General features: G+C 44.1%; 1 protein-coding gene across 1 annotated transcript in view; it reads right to left on the minus strand.

Moving 5' to 3' along the window:
* Nucleotides 1-15,214, minus strand: part of FKBP15 (FKBP prolyl isomerase family member 15) — a 384,455-nt gene that overhangs the window by 173,875 nt on the left and 195,366 nt on the right. The window contains exons 14-16 of the mRNA XM_086921201.1: nucleotides 6,446-6,552; nucleotides 6,030-6,141; nucleotides 2,638-2,747 (exon numbers count right to left, since the gene is read on the minus strand). Coding sequence (XP_086777327.1) covers nucleotides 2,638-2,747; nucleotides 6,030-6,141; nucleotides 6,446-6,552 — 329 coding nt within the window. The remainder of the gene's footprint in view (nucleotides 1-2,637; nucleotides 2,748-6,029; nucleotides 6,142-6,445; nucleotides 6,553-15,214) is intronic.

The raw sequence follows: 15,214 nt of genomic DNA on the forward strand, positions 1-15,214 counted from the left end.
CTCAAGAAGCCTGTGGATCTCCCCCTGGTTTGGTGCCAGAGCTCCATGCTAGTATCAACTGTTTTGCCTAAGAAGTCTGCTAAGTTCAAACCTGACCGGATGACATACTTGGCCACATCCTGGCCATCACAAATGTTCTACATCAAATTAGAGGTAAATTTTTCCAGGACTATTCGTAAGATTTCAGTGACTGAGTCTCATTGTGTGGGAGTACCTGCCTAGCAAGCAGGTGATGTTGACTTGATCTAAAAGTGTGACTAGTGTAAAAAAAAAAAAACAACACTGTCTGAAAAGTGGAGGAGGGAGGGAGAGAGTGAAGGAAAAACATTGTGGTTAACACGGTTACTGGAGGCCTGTGCTACTATGCTCTAAGGAGTAGGCTACTGCGTCAGGAAGGCAGGGTCACCCCAAGTGGGTCTGTTGTAACCAAGTGTAACTTGTCTGTGTGCAGAAACAAAAGAGAAGGGTTTGATTCAAATGCCGATGATGCTATTGATTGCAGGCTCGTTGAGCAGCAGCAGGGGTTCTGATGAGGATTGCGGGGGGAGGTTATTGGTTTTTACCTTAATAGAAGGCAATTTTAGATCTAAGATTTTGATTGCTCATCGAATGAAATGGAGAATGAAACAAACTCTTCTTTGGAAGGGCCACAGGGTGAGATCAACCTCGTGACAGGGAAGTGCATAGCCCACTGGACTCTTGTAGGTACATATAAAAACTATCATCATATTGAGGGGCATCATATTTTGAGGGACAAATTAATTCCCACCATCATCCCCAAAAGCTGGTTGGGTCTGGTCTGAGTTTGATTCAAACATTCGTTGGAGAAATGGATGGTGACTCCTTGGCAAAAGTGTGGTCTGATCAAAGTCAGAATTTATGACTGAGCTTCTTCACAGCTTTGGCTGAGGTTGAGATAGAGTCTTCCTGGAGTCACGCTGAACTATGGGACTATGTGCCAGTGTGGCAGAACGAGCATGGAACCTTAGTGTTGGGATTAGAGTCTGCTCTGGAGTTAGAGCTGAACCAGAAATGGCTTCAGGAGGCACAGCCGGTGACAAAGGTGGACTCGCCAGCGGGAGACCGACTGTAGGTCATGGCAAATCCATGGGGCAGAAAGCGCACCAGTGGGAGTTGGTAGAGTGCTGAAGATGCGAAGCATGGCCGCCTTTAATACCTCAATCTGTTGTAGCATCACCAATGGACCCAGGATTTCAACGTGCAGCAGAATCAGCGGTGAAATCGGCTCCTCAGTATAAGACAGGCAAGCAGATTGCGGAACACCGTGACGTTCTCGTAACTTCTTAAACTTTTGATGGTGAGGCTGGGATGATGCCTGCTTGGACTTCTTACATTTATTTTTTGATTTGGACTTACCTGAAGACTTTGACCACCTTAACATGACCACCCCGAGAGCAGGAACAGGTCCATGTCCTCGACTTCAAGTGGCACCTGGACTTCCTGCAGTAATTAGTGACATACATCTTGACTTAGCATTCCCAGATCACCATTGGGTTCATCAGAGCAAACTTCATGCATAATGTGGCACAAACCAGGACTCCAGAGTACATCTTGTAGGGATCTGTCACAGAAATGTGTTTTTACCTTTTGTACAAGCAGTTTTAGGCGGGGACGTGTCCCTTGCACACAGGAAAAAACAGTTTGATTAAAAAGCTCATGAAATAGACAAAAGAATTTAGGAGCTAGTCCTGCATGTATGAAGGCACGGAAAAAAAGAAACTGATATCAGAGTGCTTGGGTGGCAGCTATAGAATTCTTAAGTAGTCAATCCTGGGGCACAGCAGACTCAACATGGAGATGAATGATGCCACATAGTGACGTACAGAGGCTATATTGAAAAATCTTTTGGATTCAGTCAGGTGTTTGGAGATATTCTACAGGTGAGGAATCTGCAATCAGAAGTGTCTATCAGAATAAGTATTACTCAAGGAAATGTGCAGCAGTTCGACAAATCTCAAAAGGATGAAAGGGTGATCAGACCACATATGGGGATAAAACCCAGCAATAACCAAACTGAGCTCTTCTCTTTTCTCATGTTTTGCTTGTGGCCAACTGTTTTAGGCACAAGAATCCTTAATTTCCCACAATTTCTTTTTGCTGCTTGCCAACCTTTTCCCTTAAACATTAAATCTTCTGGTACAAGGTCCAATAGCCAACTGGAATGGAGCCAAGGCCTTTGAGGGTCAGCATTTCCAAAATAAAACACTAAGCATTAATGTATAATTCATCTGGTCAAATACAGCAAAAAGAAAAACAAAAGGTAGGTCTGTACTAAGACACTATGGAAAACAAATTGCATGTGGTTAGACCTCAAAAGCAGACACGCTCCAATTGGAATCTGTGACATGTTTCTTCTACACTGGTCGGCAGGAAAAGGATCGGAGATCAAAGTGGCAGAGGGGATGTGTATTGGGCATGCCCTTTTTGATGCAGGCAAACGTGTTCTGCGGACATAGGACAGTATGCTATAGAATTATCCTACTTTTCTTATTTTCAACAATAATATATTTAGACTGCTTGAAAGGTGCATACATGCATAAAAGTGTTTAATAAACTATCAGCGTTGAACTACGATACAGGAATGAGGATAGGCAGTGATATTGGCGTTTGAAATACCTTCGAGCTAAGGTGATCTATTTTGTCAGCCACCTTGCTGACAGCCATACGAATCTCAGTGTTATGCTGTCGAGCCTCAGTCATAAGGAAGGATGTGACATCACCAGATGCTGAAAGAGAAAACATTAGCTTAGAGTAAACTAAGACACCAACAAAGCAGAAAATTAAACACTTTACACAAGGAAACTACAGCAAATGTACAACAGTGCAATAAAAGACCCTAATAGTAAACACATTCCCAGCAGCAGAACCACTAATCTCATTCTCAAAGCCAGTAGTTCGGACTCCCAGATGTTTACCCTTCTTTGAATTCTATTTGATAATCTAGATATAATATGTCTGAATAATCTAAATGAATCCAACACAAAAATATAAACAAATAGTTCAAGATATGAAATGCAGAGCAGTCACATTCCTTTGAATATTCGGAGGCAAAAAAATATTTCTAATGTAGCTGCAACCTGAGTTCATACAATATGTTTAGGTTTCATAAGATTCTGAGAGAGCAAAATTCTAACACTGGAAGTTAATGTGTTCAGTTATTCAGGATAAAAGAAGTAACTTACATATCCCAGCATCAATCTTGACTAACTGTCTTACTGACTATGGGCCCGATATAGAGTTGGGCAGATGGATTACTCCGTCACAAACGTGGAGGATATCGTATCCACTTTTTTACAAGTGCCGCACAATATAATGCACTTATAATAAGGTGGAAAGGCGGATGGGATATCCACCTCATTTGTGACTGAGTAACCCAGAGCCCAAATTCGAAATTAGGCAACATGTACTCTCTCTGAATTATTTAGGATGGTTATCAGCCATCTCATTTCCAGTCACGACATTAGGACTAGCAGACGATCTGGCAGGATTGAGAGTGCAATGGAAGGGTTCCCTAAGAAAGATGCATACATCCTGGTAGAACTCTGGGCCATAGTTCTCAATCAATTTCCTAGCAGACTCGTACACATTGACAATAGAGGGAACAGTATTGTCAGCCTAAAAACCAACCAGCAACAACTGGGGACTCATTTCAGTCCTTTCTCCCACTGGTGTAACAGGCTGCCCATTAACATAGTCACCCATTTCCATCTGTTTATGCTTGTAAGGCTTTAAAAGAACTCAGGGAGCACCCTATGACAAACAGCGTTAATGAATGATGATCCATCTGGGCAGTAGCTGAGATACAACTGGTGTATGTGGTCAAAAGATGACGCTTTTCAACAAAACTAGAGAAGACTAAGCTCAGTGGCAATGTTCCAGACTATACTTTGTATTATCACAAATATCCCCCCCCTAACAACTCTTATGAGAACCAAACCTTGAAAATGAGGAGTGGATGGTAGTATCCAGAATATCAACTCTAGCAGCATTGGGCAACTCCCTATTTATATCTAATACAATTCTTATATGTTAAATTGTATCTGCATCTATAACATACGCTTGTATCCTTGTATATTTGTACCTTTAGTGTACTCCTTTGCTGTTATATCTTAATATATCCCTGGAGATAAACTTGATATATTTAGCTACATTATACAGGCATTGACCAATGACATAGGTGCATATGACGGGTGCAGGAACCTTCTAGTTAATGTAAGAATATCCTGAAAAGAAATAAAACGCAAACTCAAGATGATACTTTAGTGCTTCTTTCTTTAGGTGGGTGCCCACGTGTTCTGATAATCTAACAGAGTCTATATCAAGGAGTTTACCTTGTTACTTGTGTACATTAAATTATACACTATATAAAACTCCAAAAACTTAATAGCCTAAACAAGCTGTGCTATCCAACTCCAAGTCCTTTATTTCTCAGACCATATTGTAGTCTTACGAAGACACCTATATTAAGTCTTGTGGGCTGCTAGCAGTATGAGAGGTAAACCTTCAATTAAGTCAATTTGCCACTGAAAGATCAAGTGTCAAAGACACACTAGTGGAGGCTTAACAATAAAACAAAGTAATTGTGAAAATCTGAAAATATCCCTTCTAAACAATAAATAGCATGACATCTTTGTGGTATATTGAAGATGAAAACATACTAAGTTGGGTACTCCAATTAGAAGTGTTACAGATGGTGTGCCATGCTCCACAGTACCATATGTGCCACAACTTACCCACACAATAAATAAAAAATCAATCAATCAATCAGTACACTTGTAAAGCGCGCTACTTACCCGTGAGGGTCTCAAGGTGCTGGGCAAGGAAGGGGGGGGCGGCTGCTACTGATAGAAGAGCCAGGTCTTGAGAAGTCTTCTGAAAGCCAGCAGGTCTTGGGTCTGTCGTAGATTGGTAGGGAGGGTGTTCCAGGTTTTGGCGGCGAGGTAAGAGAAGGATCTGTCGCCAGCGGTTGTTTTCCGGATGCGAGGGACTGTGGCGAGGGCAAGGCTGGCAGAGCGGAGGCTGCGGGTGGGGGTGTAGAAGCGGAGTCGGTCATTGAGGTATACTGGTCCGGCGTTGTGTAGGGCTTTGTGTGCGTGGATGAGGAGTTTGATGGTAATCCTCTTGTTGACGGGGAGCCAGTGCAGGCCTCTCAGGTGGGGTGTGATGTGGCTGCGTCGGGGAACGTCGAGGATCAGTCGTGCTGAGGAGTTCTCGATGCGTTGCAGCCTTCTCAGGAGGTTGGTTGTTGTTCCTGCGTAGAGGGTGTTCCCCTAGTCCAGTCTGCTGGTGACGAGGGCCTGGGTGATCGTTTTCCTCGTGTCGGAGGGGATCCATTTGAAGATTCGGCGGAGCATTCGGAGGGTGTTGAAGGAGGGTGTTGAAGCAGGATGCGTAGACGGCGTTAACTTGTTTGGTCATGGAGAGGGCGGAGTCGAGGATGATCCCCAGGTTGCGTGCATGGTCGGTGGGTTCTGGGGCTGTTCCTAGTGCTGTTGGCCACCAGGAGTCGTCCCAGGCTGATGGAGTGGGGCCGAGGATGAGGACCTCTGTCTTGTCGGAGTTCAGCTTCAGCCTGCTGTCCTTCATCCATTCGGCGATGGCCTACATTCCTCTGTAGAGGTTGGTTTTGGTGGTGTGGGAGTCTTCCATGAGGGATATGATCAGCTGGGTGTCGTTGGCGTAGGAGATGATGTTGAGGGTAGGTTGTCGTGCGACGTGGGCGAGTGGTGCCATGTAGATATTGAATAGCATCGGGCTGAGGGAAGATCCTTGTGGGACGCCGCAGATGATCTCGGTGGTCTTGGAGCGGAAGGGTGGGAGGCGGACGCTCTGGGTTCTGCCGGAGAGGAAGGATGTAATCATGTTCCTTCTGCCCATGGAGTGGGTGTTCGGGCAAGACAAGCTATGTGGAATGGCTCACGCATAATTTGCTAAAGCACTGTGTACTCAGAGCATGCAATAGCTGCATTAGATTTATCAGGAAGGTTTTAAACACATTATGGGCCTACCTTGGAACTGTGGAGCTGGTGGAAGTTGTGTTGGGTACATGTGTCCCATAGGCTGGAGCTGGGTTGTGGTAGTAGCACCTGGTTGGTAGGCATATGCCATTCCTGTGTACGGCTAGAAAAAATAAACATTTAATTGAGTTCAGTTTTGTAATCATATAACATGTTTATGCACATTACATTACAGACATGGTTTGTGGTGTTAGGCCAGTGAAATATACACACGCTCCCTACAACTTTAACAATTTCAAAATTCCATATACATACACTATTAAGACCAACCTTGGAAAAGGCCAGGGAGTGGAAAAGCTGTAGTTCAAGAGGTGTATGTAAATAGGGGAGTCCAGATCTTGAGAGGGAAAAAGGTACACTAGGTAATAATTAAATTAGTCCAACAGGCACAAAATTCCCCATCATACCTGAAATGCTGGTGCATTGCCTGGAATTGTTGGCTGTGACTGGAGTGTTGCAACTTGTAGTAGAGCAGCAGAAGACGTCTGGAGCCCAGATACCGGAGGCTGGGAGACTAGAAAAAAGATAAAGTCAATTTATTAACAGGTTCAGGTTTACAGTACAATTAGTCTGTAGTGCCAAGTCTCCAGAAAGGTGTATATAATTTTTTTATGCAAAATCTGTCTAGTGGAAGGCAAAAAACACTCCTTGCATACTGACTGCTACAAAAATAATTGTTGCTTTAGTTTAGGTCTATGCCGACCTGTGTCATCACATTGAGCCTGTAGGAAGACCCAGTGGGGGATGGTCGCTGTTCAAAGGCTCAAGCATAAGGCAGTAAAAGCGGTCCTTGGATTATCTTTGGCAATAGTATCCTCTGCCCACCATCCTTCAGGGACATGCCCATGGGGCACATTGCTGGCTGTTGGAAAGGAGTGCTGCTCTTAGAAAAACAGTAGTTCCAGAGCATCTCTCAACTGGGCAACCATTAAAGAGTGACAGTTAAGGGTACTGTTCAGTTTTTGTCACAGTTTTATTTTTTTTTAAAGTTGGGCAACCCTCGTAGTCCCTATTGTGTGCAATAAGAGAATTATCTCATTAGGTCAGACTGAAAAGATGGGCACTGTAGAAGAGTCTGAGCCGGCAAAGAGGTCACTGATAAACGCCAGATCTGCCTCTAAACATGCACATCATCCAGCAGAGCTGCTGGATGGTGCTAGTTTTCAACTGTTTGTAGTAAGCAAGAATTGGTCTCCTGATCATCCTCAGAAATATTTGAACAATATACTCACACCTAACCAGGTCAGTTAACCTGCCACTTAATAAATATCCTTACACATCTCCAGAACATTTAACCATTGAATGCTTTGCATGTTATCGTTTTTCTTGCAGTGCAGCCATGATATAGACTACCACAGCATAACTGATAAAACTGTATATCAAATATTTATATATTTAAAGTAAGCAAACGGTTATTCATGGTGATTCTGATATCAGAGTTGACAAAAAAAGTGTATCAGCTACTGAATTTTAAATACATTATACACATTAAGTTTTAGTAACTGGATGGAGGACCCGCCCCATGCAGCAGATCATTCTCTTGACTTAGTTTCGTAATTAATTTTATTTATAATCTAACTGATCAATCCATTACTCCGCTTGCCTGGCCCATCATATTTTCTTTTTCTATGTTAAAGTTATATCGAGTTAAGTCACATAATACGGACACAGAATATTGATTTAAGAGATAATCTGTCTTATTGCACAATATCAATGGTAAATGCAAACAACCATTAGACATAAAGGGCCCCCGCTCAAACAAATACTACTTATAGAATACATAATCCATGATTTACCAGGGAGCAGCAACAACCAAAAGATTGGCAATGATTTGAAAGAATCCGGTTTAAACTTAAATTAGAGTGTGAAATAACACTTTGCAAAAAACATTTGCCATACCTATAAAAAAAAAAAAGCTGTAATGAATTGTGACCACTGCGCCTACCCTAGGCCTGGTCGCCCCCTCCTGCTCCCGCTGACGCCGACTGCCTTCCTATAAGCGACCCAGCCACCGCAGAGCCGGCCGCTCGCCGCTACTTTCCCGCCGCTGCCTCCCTGCGGCCCCGCCGCCCATTCGCCGCCACGCAGCTGACCAGCCCTCCCGGCTCCTAACTTATGTCGCCCACTCCCACGCGCAGCGGGCGCGCCGATTGTGCACTGAAGGTGCGCCAAAGGCAAGCCCGTCTGCGCCGCCCGTCCCGTCTCCATGCCCATATAGAGGGTGGAACAGAATTCCCTGACGTCCTAGTGCAGGATATCCTAAGTGGTATCGCTAGATGATCTTACCAAACTAGTGGGATGGGGAGCAAAGTTTTGGCGTAGGTCATGTTAGCAAAACACTGGATGTGCCCTAATCTATGCATAGGGGCCGAGACGTGCTGGGAGAGCAGGAGACTCCATTTCCTCAACCAGAGCTTTTACAGCGGGACAGCTAATATCATCTAAATGGATGATAAACTCACATAAAACAGATTTGAATAACAAATGGCTATGGGAGACAATGCGTCCGCTAGTAAAGTGATGACATTCAGCAGCGGGTGGTAGATAAGAGCTCCTTATATAGCGAAATTGTTGCAAAGTGCAAGGGAGAAGAAGACAGTTTCACAATCCTGGATAGCATGTTCCGAAAAGCAGCATTGAAATTCTTTCTTAAAAATTATTGCAATTCCGCCCCCTCTTTTAGAAAGTCTGTCTTGCCGGACAATAAAAAAAAACTTGCAAAATGGCCTTTCCTCAGAAGCCAGGTCTCCGATAGAAAAATAGTGGCTGGCCTCTGATCTTCAAGAAAGTCCTGTAAATGTAACCTGTGCTTAGCTAATGATCTAGAGTTTGGTGACAGTGTGAAGGAGGTACAGAATCTAGAGCCAAGACAGGTTATAGAGATTTGCGTGGAAAAACTCTGGAGCAAGAATCCACATTGGTCACAGTTTTAGTCCCCTTGGCCAGGACTGAGGAAGGCACCGCATGCTCCGAGTGGAGTGGGGCACGGACTCAGTAGTTCAGCCTTGGTATACTGAGACTCGACTGGAAAGGGCCAGGGGGTCCTGGCCCCTGGTGCTGTGCAGGTGCAGACGGGCAAAGACGGGCTTGCCTTAAACGTGCGGTCAGGGTGCAGCGCCCTCGCTTAAATAAGCTAGTATAATCGCCACTAGACCGCTAACCTTGAAGCGGTTGTCCCATTCCTGGTCACGTGGTCCAAACATTCTACTTGGTAAACACCCATTATTCCGCAACTTTCTTTCCGCATACCATCACTCCGCATACTTTCATTACGAAAGAACCAGGACTACGCAATACCATTATAACGCATGGCATTACATTTTAAATTTTACCACACATACATTTACAACGAAATTCGTTGTAAATGCATGAATGGTAAAAGCATATTTCTTTTTTAATGTTTGGATAAGGTAAGTATGGGTATAGGGGTATATGTTTTGGGGTACTGAGGTATATGTTTTGGGTTGTTTGGGTATTTTAAGGGTTCAGATATAGTTTTGGGTTATGGGGTTCAGGGGTATTTTTAGGGATAGGTTTGGGGTACAGGGGTATTTTTAGGGTTCAGAGGTTGGTTTGGGTTTTGGGGTACAGGGGTATTTTAGGGTTCAGGGATAGGTTTGGGTTTTGGGGTACAGGGTTTTTTTAGGGTTCAGGGGTAGGTTTGGTTTTTGGGGTACAGGGGTGTTTTTAGGGTTCAGGGCTAGGTTTGGGTATTGGGGTACAGGGGTATTTTTAGGGATCAGGGGTAGGTTTGGGTTTTGGGGTATAGGGTATTTTTAGGGTTCAGGGCTATGTTTGGGGTACAGGGGTATTTTTAGGGTTCAGGGGTAGGTTTGGGTTTTGGGGTACAGGGGTATTTTAAGGGTTCAGGGCTAGGTTTGGGTTTTGGGGTACAGGGGTATTTTAGGGTTCAGGGATAGGTTTGGGTTTTGGGGTAAAGAGGTATTTTTTGGGTTCAGGGTTAGGTTTGGGTTTTGGGGTACAGGGGTATTTTATGGTTCCGGGTGGGCTTTGGGGTACAGGGGTATTTTTAGGGTTCAGGGCTAGGTTTGGGTTTTGGGGTACAGGGGTATTTTTAGGGTTCAGGGGTAGGTTTGGGTTTTGGGGTAAAGGGGTATTTTTAGGGTTCAGGGCTAAGTTTGGGTATTGGGTACAGGGGTATTAGGGATCAGGGGTAGGTTTGGGGATTTGGGGTATAGGGTATTTTTAGGGTTCAGGGCTATGTTTGGGGTACAGGGGTATTTTTAGGGTTCAGGGGTAGGTTTGGGTTTTGGGGTACAGGGGTGTTTTAGGTTTCAGGGATAGGTTTGGGTTTTGGGGTAAAGAGGTATTTTTTGGGTTCAGGGTTAGGTTTGGGTTTTGGGGTACAGGGTATTTTAGGGTTCAGGGATAGGTTTGGGTTTTGGGGTAAAGAGGTATTTTTTGGGTTCAGGGTTAGGTTTGGGTTTTGGGTACAGGGGTATTTTAGGGTTCCGGGTGGGCTTTGGAGTACAGGGGTATTTTTAGGGTTTAGGGCTAGGTTTGGGTTTTGGGGTACAGGGGTATTTAAGGGTTCAGGGGTAGGTTTGGGTTTTGGGGTACAGGGGTGTTTTAGGGTTCAGGGGTAGGTTTGGGTTTTGGGGTACAGGGGTGTTTTAGGGGTCAGGGGTAGGTTTGGGTTATGGGGTACAGGGGTATTTAAGGGTTCAGGGGTAGGTTTGGGTTGGGGGTAAAGGGGTATTTTTAGGGTTCATGGTTAGGTTTGGTTTTTGGGGTACAGGGGTGTTTTTAGGGTTCAGGGCTAGGTTTGAGTATTGGGTACAGGGGTATTTTTAGGGATATGGGGTAGGTTTGGGTTTTGGGGTATAGGGTATTTTTAGGGTTCAGGGTTATGTTTGGGGTACAGGGGTATTCTTAGGGTTCAGGGGTAGGTTTGGGTTTTGGGGTACAGGGGTATTTTAAGGGTTCAGGGATAGGTTTGGGTTTTGGGGTACAGGGGTATTTTAGGGTTCAGAGATAGGTTTGGGTTTTGGGGTAAAGAGGTATTTTTTGGGTTCAGGGTTAGGTTTGGGTTTTGGGGTACAGGGGTATTTTAGGGTTCCGGGTGGGCTTTGGGGTACAGGGGTATTTTTAGGGTTCAGGGCTAGGTTTGGGTTTTAGGGTTCAGGGCTAGGTTTGGGTTTTGGGGTACAGGGGTATTTAAGCGCTCAAGGGTGGATTTGGGTTTTGGGGTACAGGGGTGTTTTAGGGTTCAGGGGTAGGTTTGGGTTTTGGGGTACAGGGGTATTTTAGGGTTCAGAGATAGGTTTGGGTTTTGGGGTAAAGGGGTATTTTTAGGTTTCAGGGCTAGGTTTGTGGTACAGGGGTATTTTAGGGTTCAGAGCTAGGTTTGGGCTTTGGGGTACAGGGGTATTTTAGGGTTCAGGGCTAGGTTTGGGTTTTGGGGTACAGGGTTATTTTAGCGTTCTGGGGTATTTTTAGGGTTCAGGGCTAGGTTTGGGTTTTGGGGTACAGGGGTATTTAAGGGTTCAGGGGTGGGTTTTGGTTTTGGGGTACAGGGGTGTTTTAGGGTTCAGGGGTAGGATTGGGTTTTGGGGTACAGGGTATTTTAGGGTTCAGAGATAGGTTTGAGTTTTGGGGTAAAGGGGTATTTTTAGGGTTCAGGGCTAGGTTTGTGGTACAGGGGTATTTTAGGGTTCAGGGCTAGGTTTGAGTTTTGGGGTACAGGGGTATTTTAGCGTTCTGGGATAGGTTTGGGTTTTGGGGTAAAGGGGTATTTTTAGGGTTCAGGGCTAGGTTTGGGTTTTGGGGTACAGGGGTATTTTAAGGGTTCAGGGCTAGGTTTTGGGGTACAGGGGTATTTTTTAGGGTTCAGGGCTAGGTTTGGGTTTTGGGGTACCGGGGTATTTTTAGGGTACAGGGGTAGGTTTGGGTTTTGAGGTACAGGGGTATTTTTAGGGTTCAGGGATAGGTTTGGATTTTGGAGTACAGGGATATTTTTAGGGTAGAGGGATAAGTTTGGGTTTTGGGGTACAGGGTATATTTATAGGGTTAAGATGGGTTAGTGTTTAAGGGTGTTGGGGTATTTTAAGGAGTAGGGGTGGGTTATGATTATGGGGTGCAGGGGTATTTAAAGGGACCAGGGAGGGATTCGTTTTTAGGGTGTGAAGGGTAATAAAATAAAAAATAAATAAATAAAAATAATGTAACTAATGCAATTTAAAAGAATAAATGTTTAAATTAATATATATATATATATATATATATACATATATATATATATATATATATATACACACATGTAGTTATACCAATTGCCCCAGCTTTGAGAGGTAACACGACCGTGCTCCGCCATCCGGCAGTAGAAATGCAGCCTGCATTCACTCCAACTGATTAGTTTTTAGCCAACGCGTTTCGAGGTCCTGCGCCTCTTCTTCATGGGCTGCTCTAGAGAAAAAACACTGAGGCATCACATAGGGAACCATTTCCGGTATTTTTATTCTTCATGCACGCCCTCTGTTGGCGTTTGCATATAAGCAATGAATGGTGCATGATGGGTGTCTGAGTTCCTCCATGCGTGCATAAATTATTTCCTTTAAGTAAGTTCAGTTCTTCATTTTCTTGTTTAGAGAGCATTCGTTTTTCAATGTTTTTCAATCCTTAGTATGGGTTCGAGTGCTCTGCAGACTTAATTAGCATATATGAGAACGGTGCTTTGAAGGTCTCGATCCGTTCGAAACCAAAAGCCTCTGTCAGCTGGGATTACGTTTCTTCTCCAACTGAAGATGGTTCCCCTCTCCACGGCAGGACGGCCGTGTGAAATGTAGTTATACCAATTGCCCAAGCATTGAGAGGGAACACGACCGTGCTCAGCCATCCGGCAGTAGAAATGCAGCCTGCATTCACTCCAACTGATTAGTTTTTAGCCAACGCGTTTCGAGGTCCTGCGCCTCTTCTTCATGGGCTGCTCTAGAGAAAAAACACTGAGGCATCACATAGGGAACCATTTCCGGTATTTTTATTCTTCATGCACGCCCTCTGTTGGCGTTTGCATATAAGCAATGAATGTTCAGTTCTTCATTTTCTTGTTTAGAGAGCATTCGTTTTTCAATGTTTTTCAATCCTTAGTAGGGGTTCGGATGGCGGAGCACGGTCGTGTTCCCTCTCAAAGCTGGGGCAATTGGTATAGCTACATTTCACACGGCCGTCCTGCCGTGGAGAGGGGAACCATCTTCAGTTGGAGAAGAAACGTAATCCCAGCTGACAGAGGCTTTTGGTTTCGAACGGATCGAGACCTTCAAAGCACCGTTCTCATATATGCTAATTAAGCCTGCAGAGCACTCGAACCCATACTAAGGATTGAAAAACATTGAAAAACGAATGCTCTCTAAACAAGAAAATGAAGAACTGAACTTACTTAAAGGAAATAATTTATGCACGCATGGAGGAACTCAGACACCCATCATGCACCATTCATTGCTTATATGCAAACGCCAACAGAGGGCGTGCATGAAGAATAAAAATACCGGAAATGGTTCCCTATGTGATGCCTCAGTGTTTTTTCTCTAGAGCAGCCCATGAAGAAGAGGCGCAGGACCTCGAAACGCGTTGGCTAAAAACTTATCAGTTGGAGTGAATGCAGGCTGCATTTCTACTGCCGGATGGCGGAGCACGGTCGTGTTCCCTCTCAAAGCTGGGGCAATTGGTATAACTATATATATATATACATATACATATACATATACACACACACCAGTGTAAATCCGGACACTTGATGTAGCAGGGCCTGCTGTGCTGCGCCTCTGGCTGGCACAGTATATATGACGGAAATTCCTTAGGAGAAGAAATCAGAGGCCAGAGGGGATTTCAGGGCTGACAACATGCTTTATTGAAATGATCCCAGTGGCGGCGAATGCATTTCGGCAAAGTGAATAAACCTTGATGGTGTGAGCACTGCAAAACTTTGGTTCCACAAGTGCGGTTCTTTGGAAGCAGACAAGTTCTGAAGCCGAGCGTAGTGTTATTGCGAGCGCCCATTACCGCATACCGCACCCGCCCGCGAGTGCCTTGATTTCCAGTGGGACAGGGAGCGTGGATATAGATTATATATATATATATATATATATATATATATATATATATATATATATATATATAAATAAAATCATGCTCAAAGGCAACCAAACACAAAGTCCATACCCCACGCTCTCAGAATACAACGAGGAGACACCAAGTATAACCAGTGCTGTTGAATTAAACAGCACTGGTTATACTTGGTGTCTCCTCGTTGTATCCTGAGAGCGTGGGGTATGGACTTTGTGTTTGGTTTCCTTTGAGCATATTATTGTCGGAAGTACTCCACCGACGTCCACGCCACCTTTCATGGGTCAAGGGACCCAGAAGGAGTTCTGTTTGGGAGTTTATACACACAATCATATATGTAATGTTTTAATAATGTACTTTTACAATGTATATGACGTTACCACATATGCATTTGCGTAATAATGGCATGCGTGATTAAGTCATATGCGTTGTAAAAGTTTTAGAAATGATGGCTTTGCGGAGTAATAGTCCTGCGTTAGAAAAATTGCGGAGTGATGGTATGCGGGATGTTGGTTTGCGGAATTTCGTCACATATTCATTCTACTTCTGTACATAGTAGCTGCCAAAGTTAAAACTGCTGCCAAAGATAGTAATCCAGCCCTGATAAAATCCGTTTTTACTAAAAACACAGTGACAAGATTTGTCTTGCTCAGATGATTACAGCCTATGGTCTTATGTGTCAAATGCATACAGATATACTTAGCTATTAGTGGATTTATATGTTGAACATTTTGATGCCGCTGTGGCAATATAACCCGTTTACAAACAATCCAGCACTGAATGGTCATTAGTTAAACTTGCCTTAAAGCAAGTAAAACAGATTCTTTGATTTGGCACTGAGCATATTATCACAGTGTTTAGCTGGCTGAATTTGAAGAAGCTGTTCAATCTGTCAGAACAGAACATTGGAAGCTATATGTGAGGCGTCCCTATCTTTTGAAAACCAAGTTTAGCTGTGCCGAAAGCAGCATATTTTCATCAGAAGCGTCTGTCCAGGGGCGGTTCCTCCATAATGGCGGAGGAGCGTTGCCCCACATGTCAGAGTCAGGCAAAAATAAAATTATCATTTCATTTTTCACTGACTGACCGACCCC

Source organism: Lissotriton vulgaris, chromosome 5, assembly GCF_964263255.1.
Source record: "Lissotriton vulgaris chromosome 5, aLisVul1.2, whole genome shotgun sequence".
NCBI classification, from domain to species: Eukaryota; Metazoa; Chordata; class Amphibia; order Caudata; family Salamandridae; genus Lissotriton; species Lissotriton vulgaris.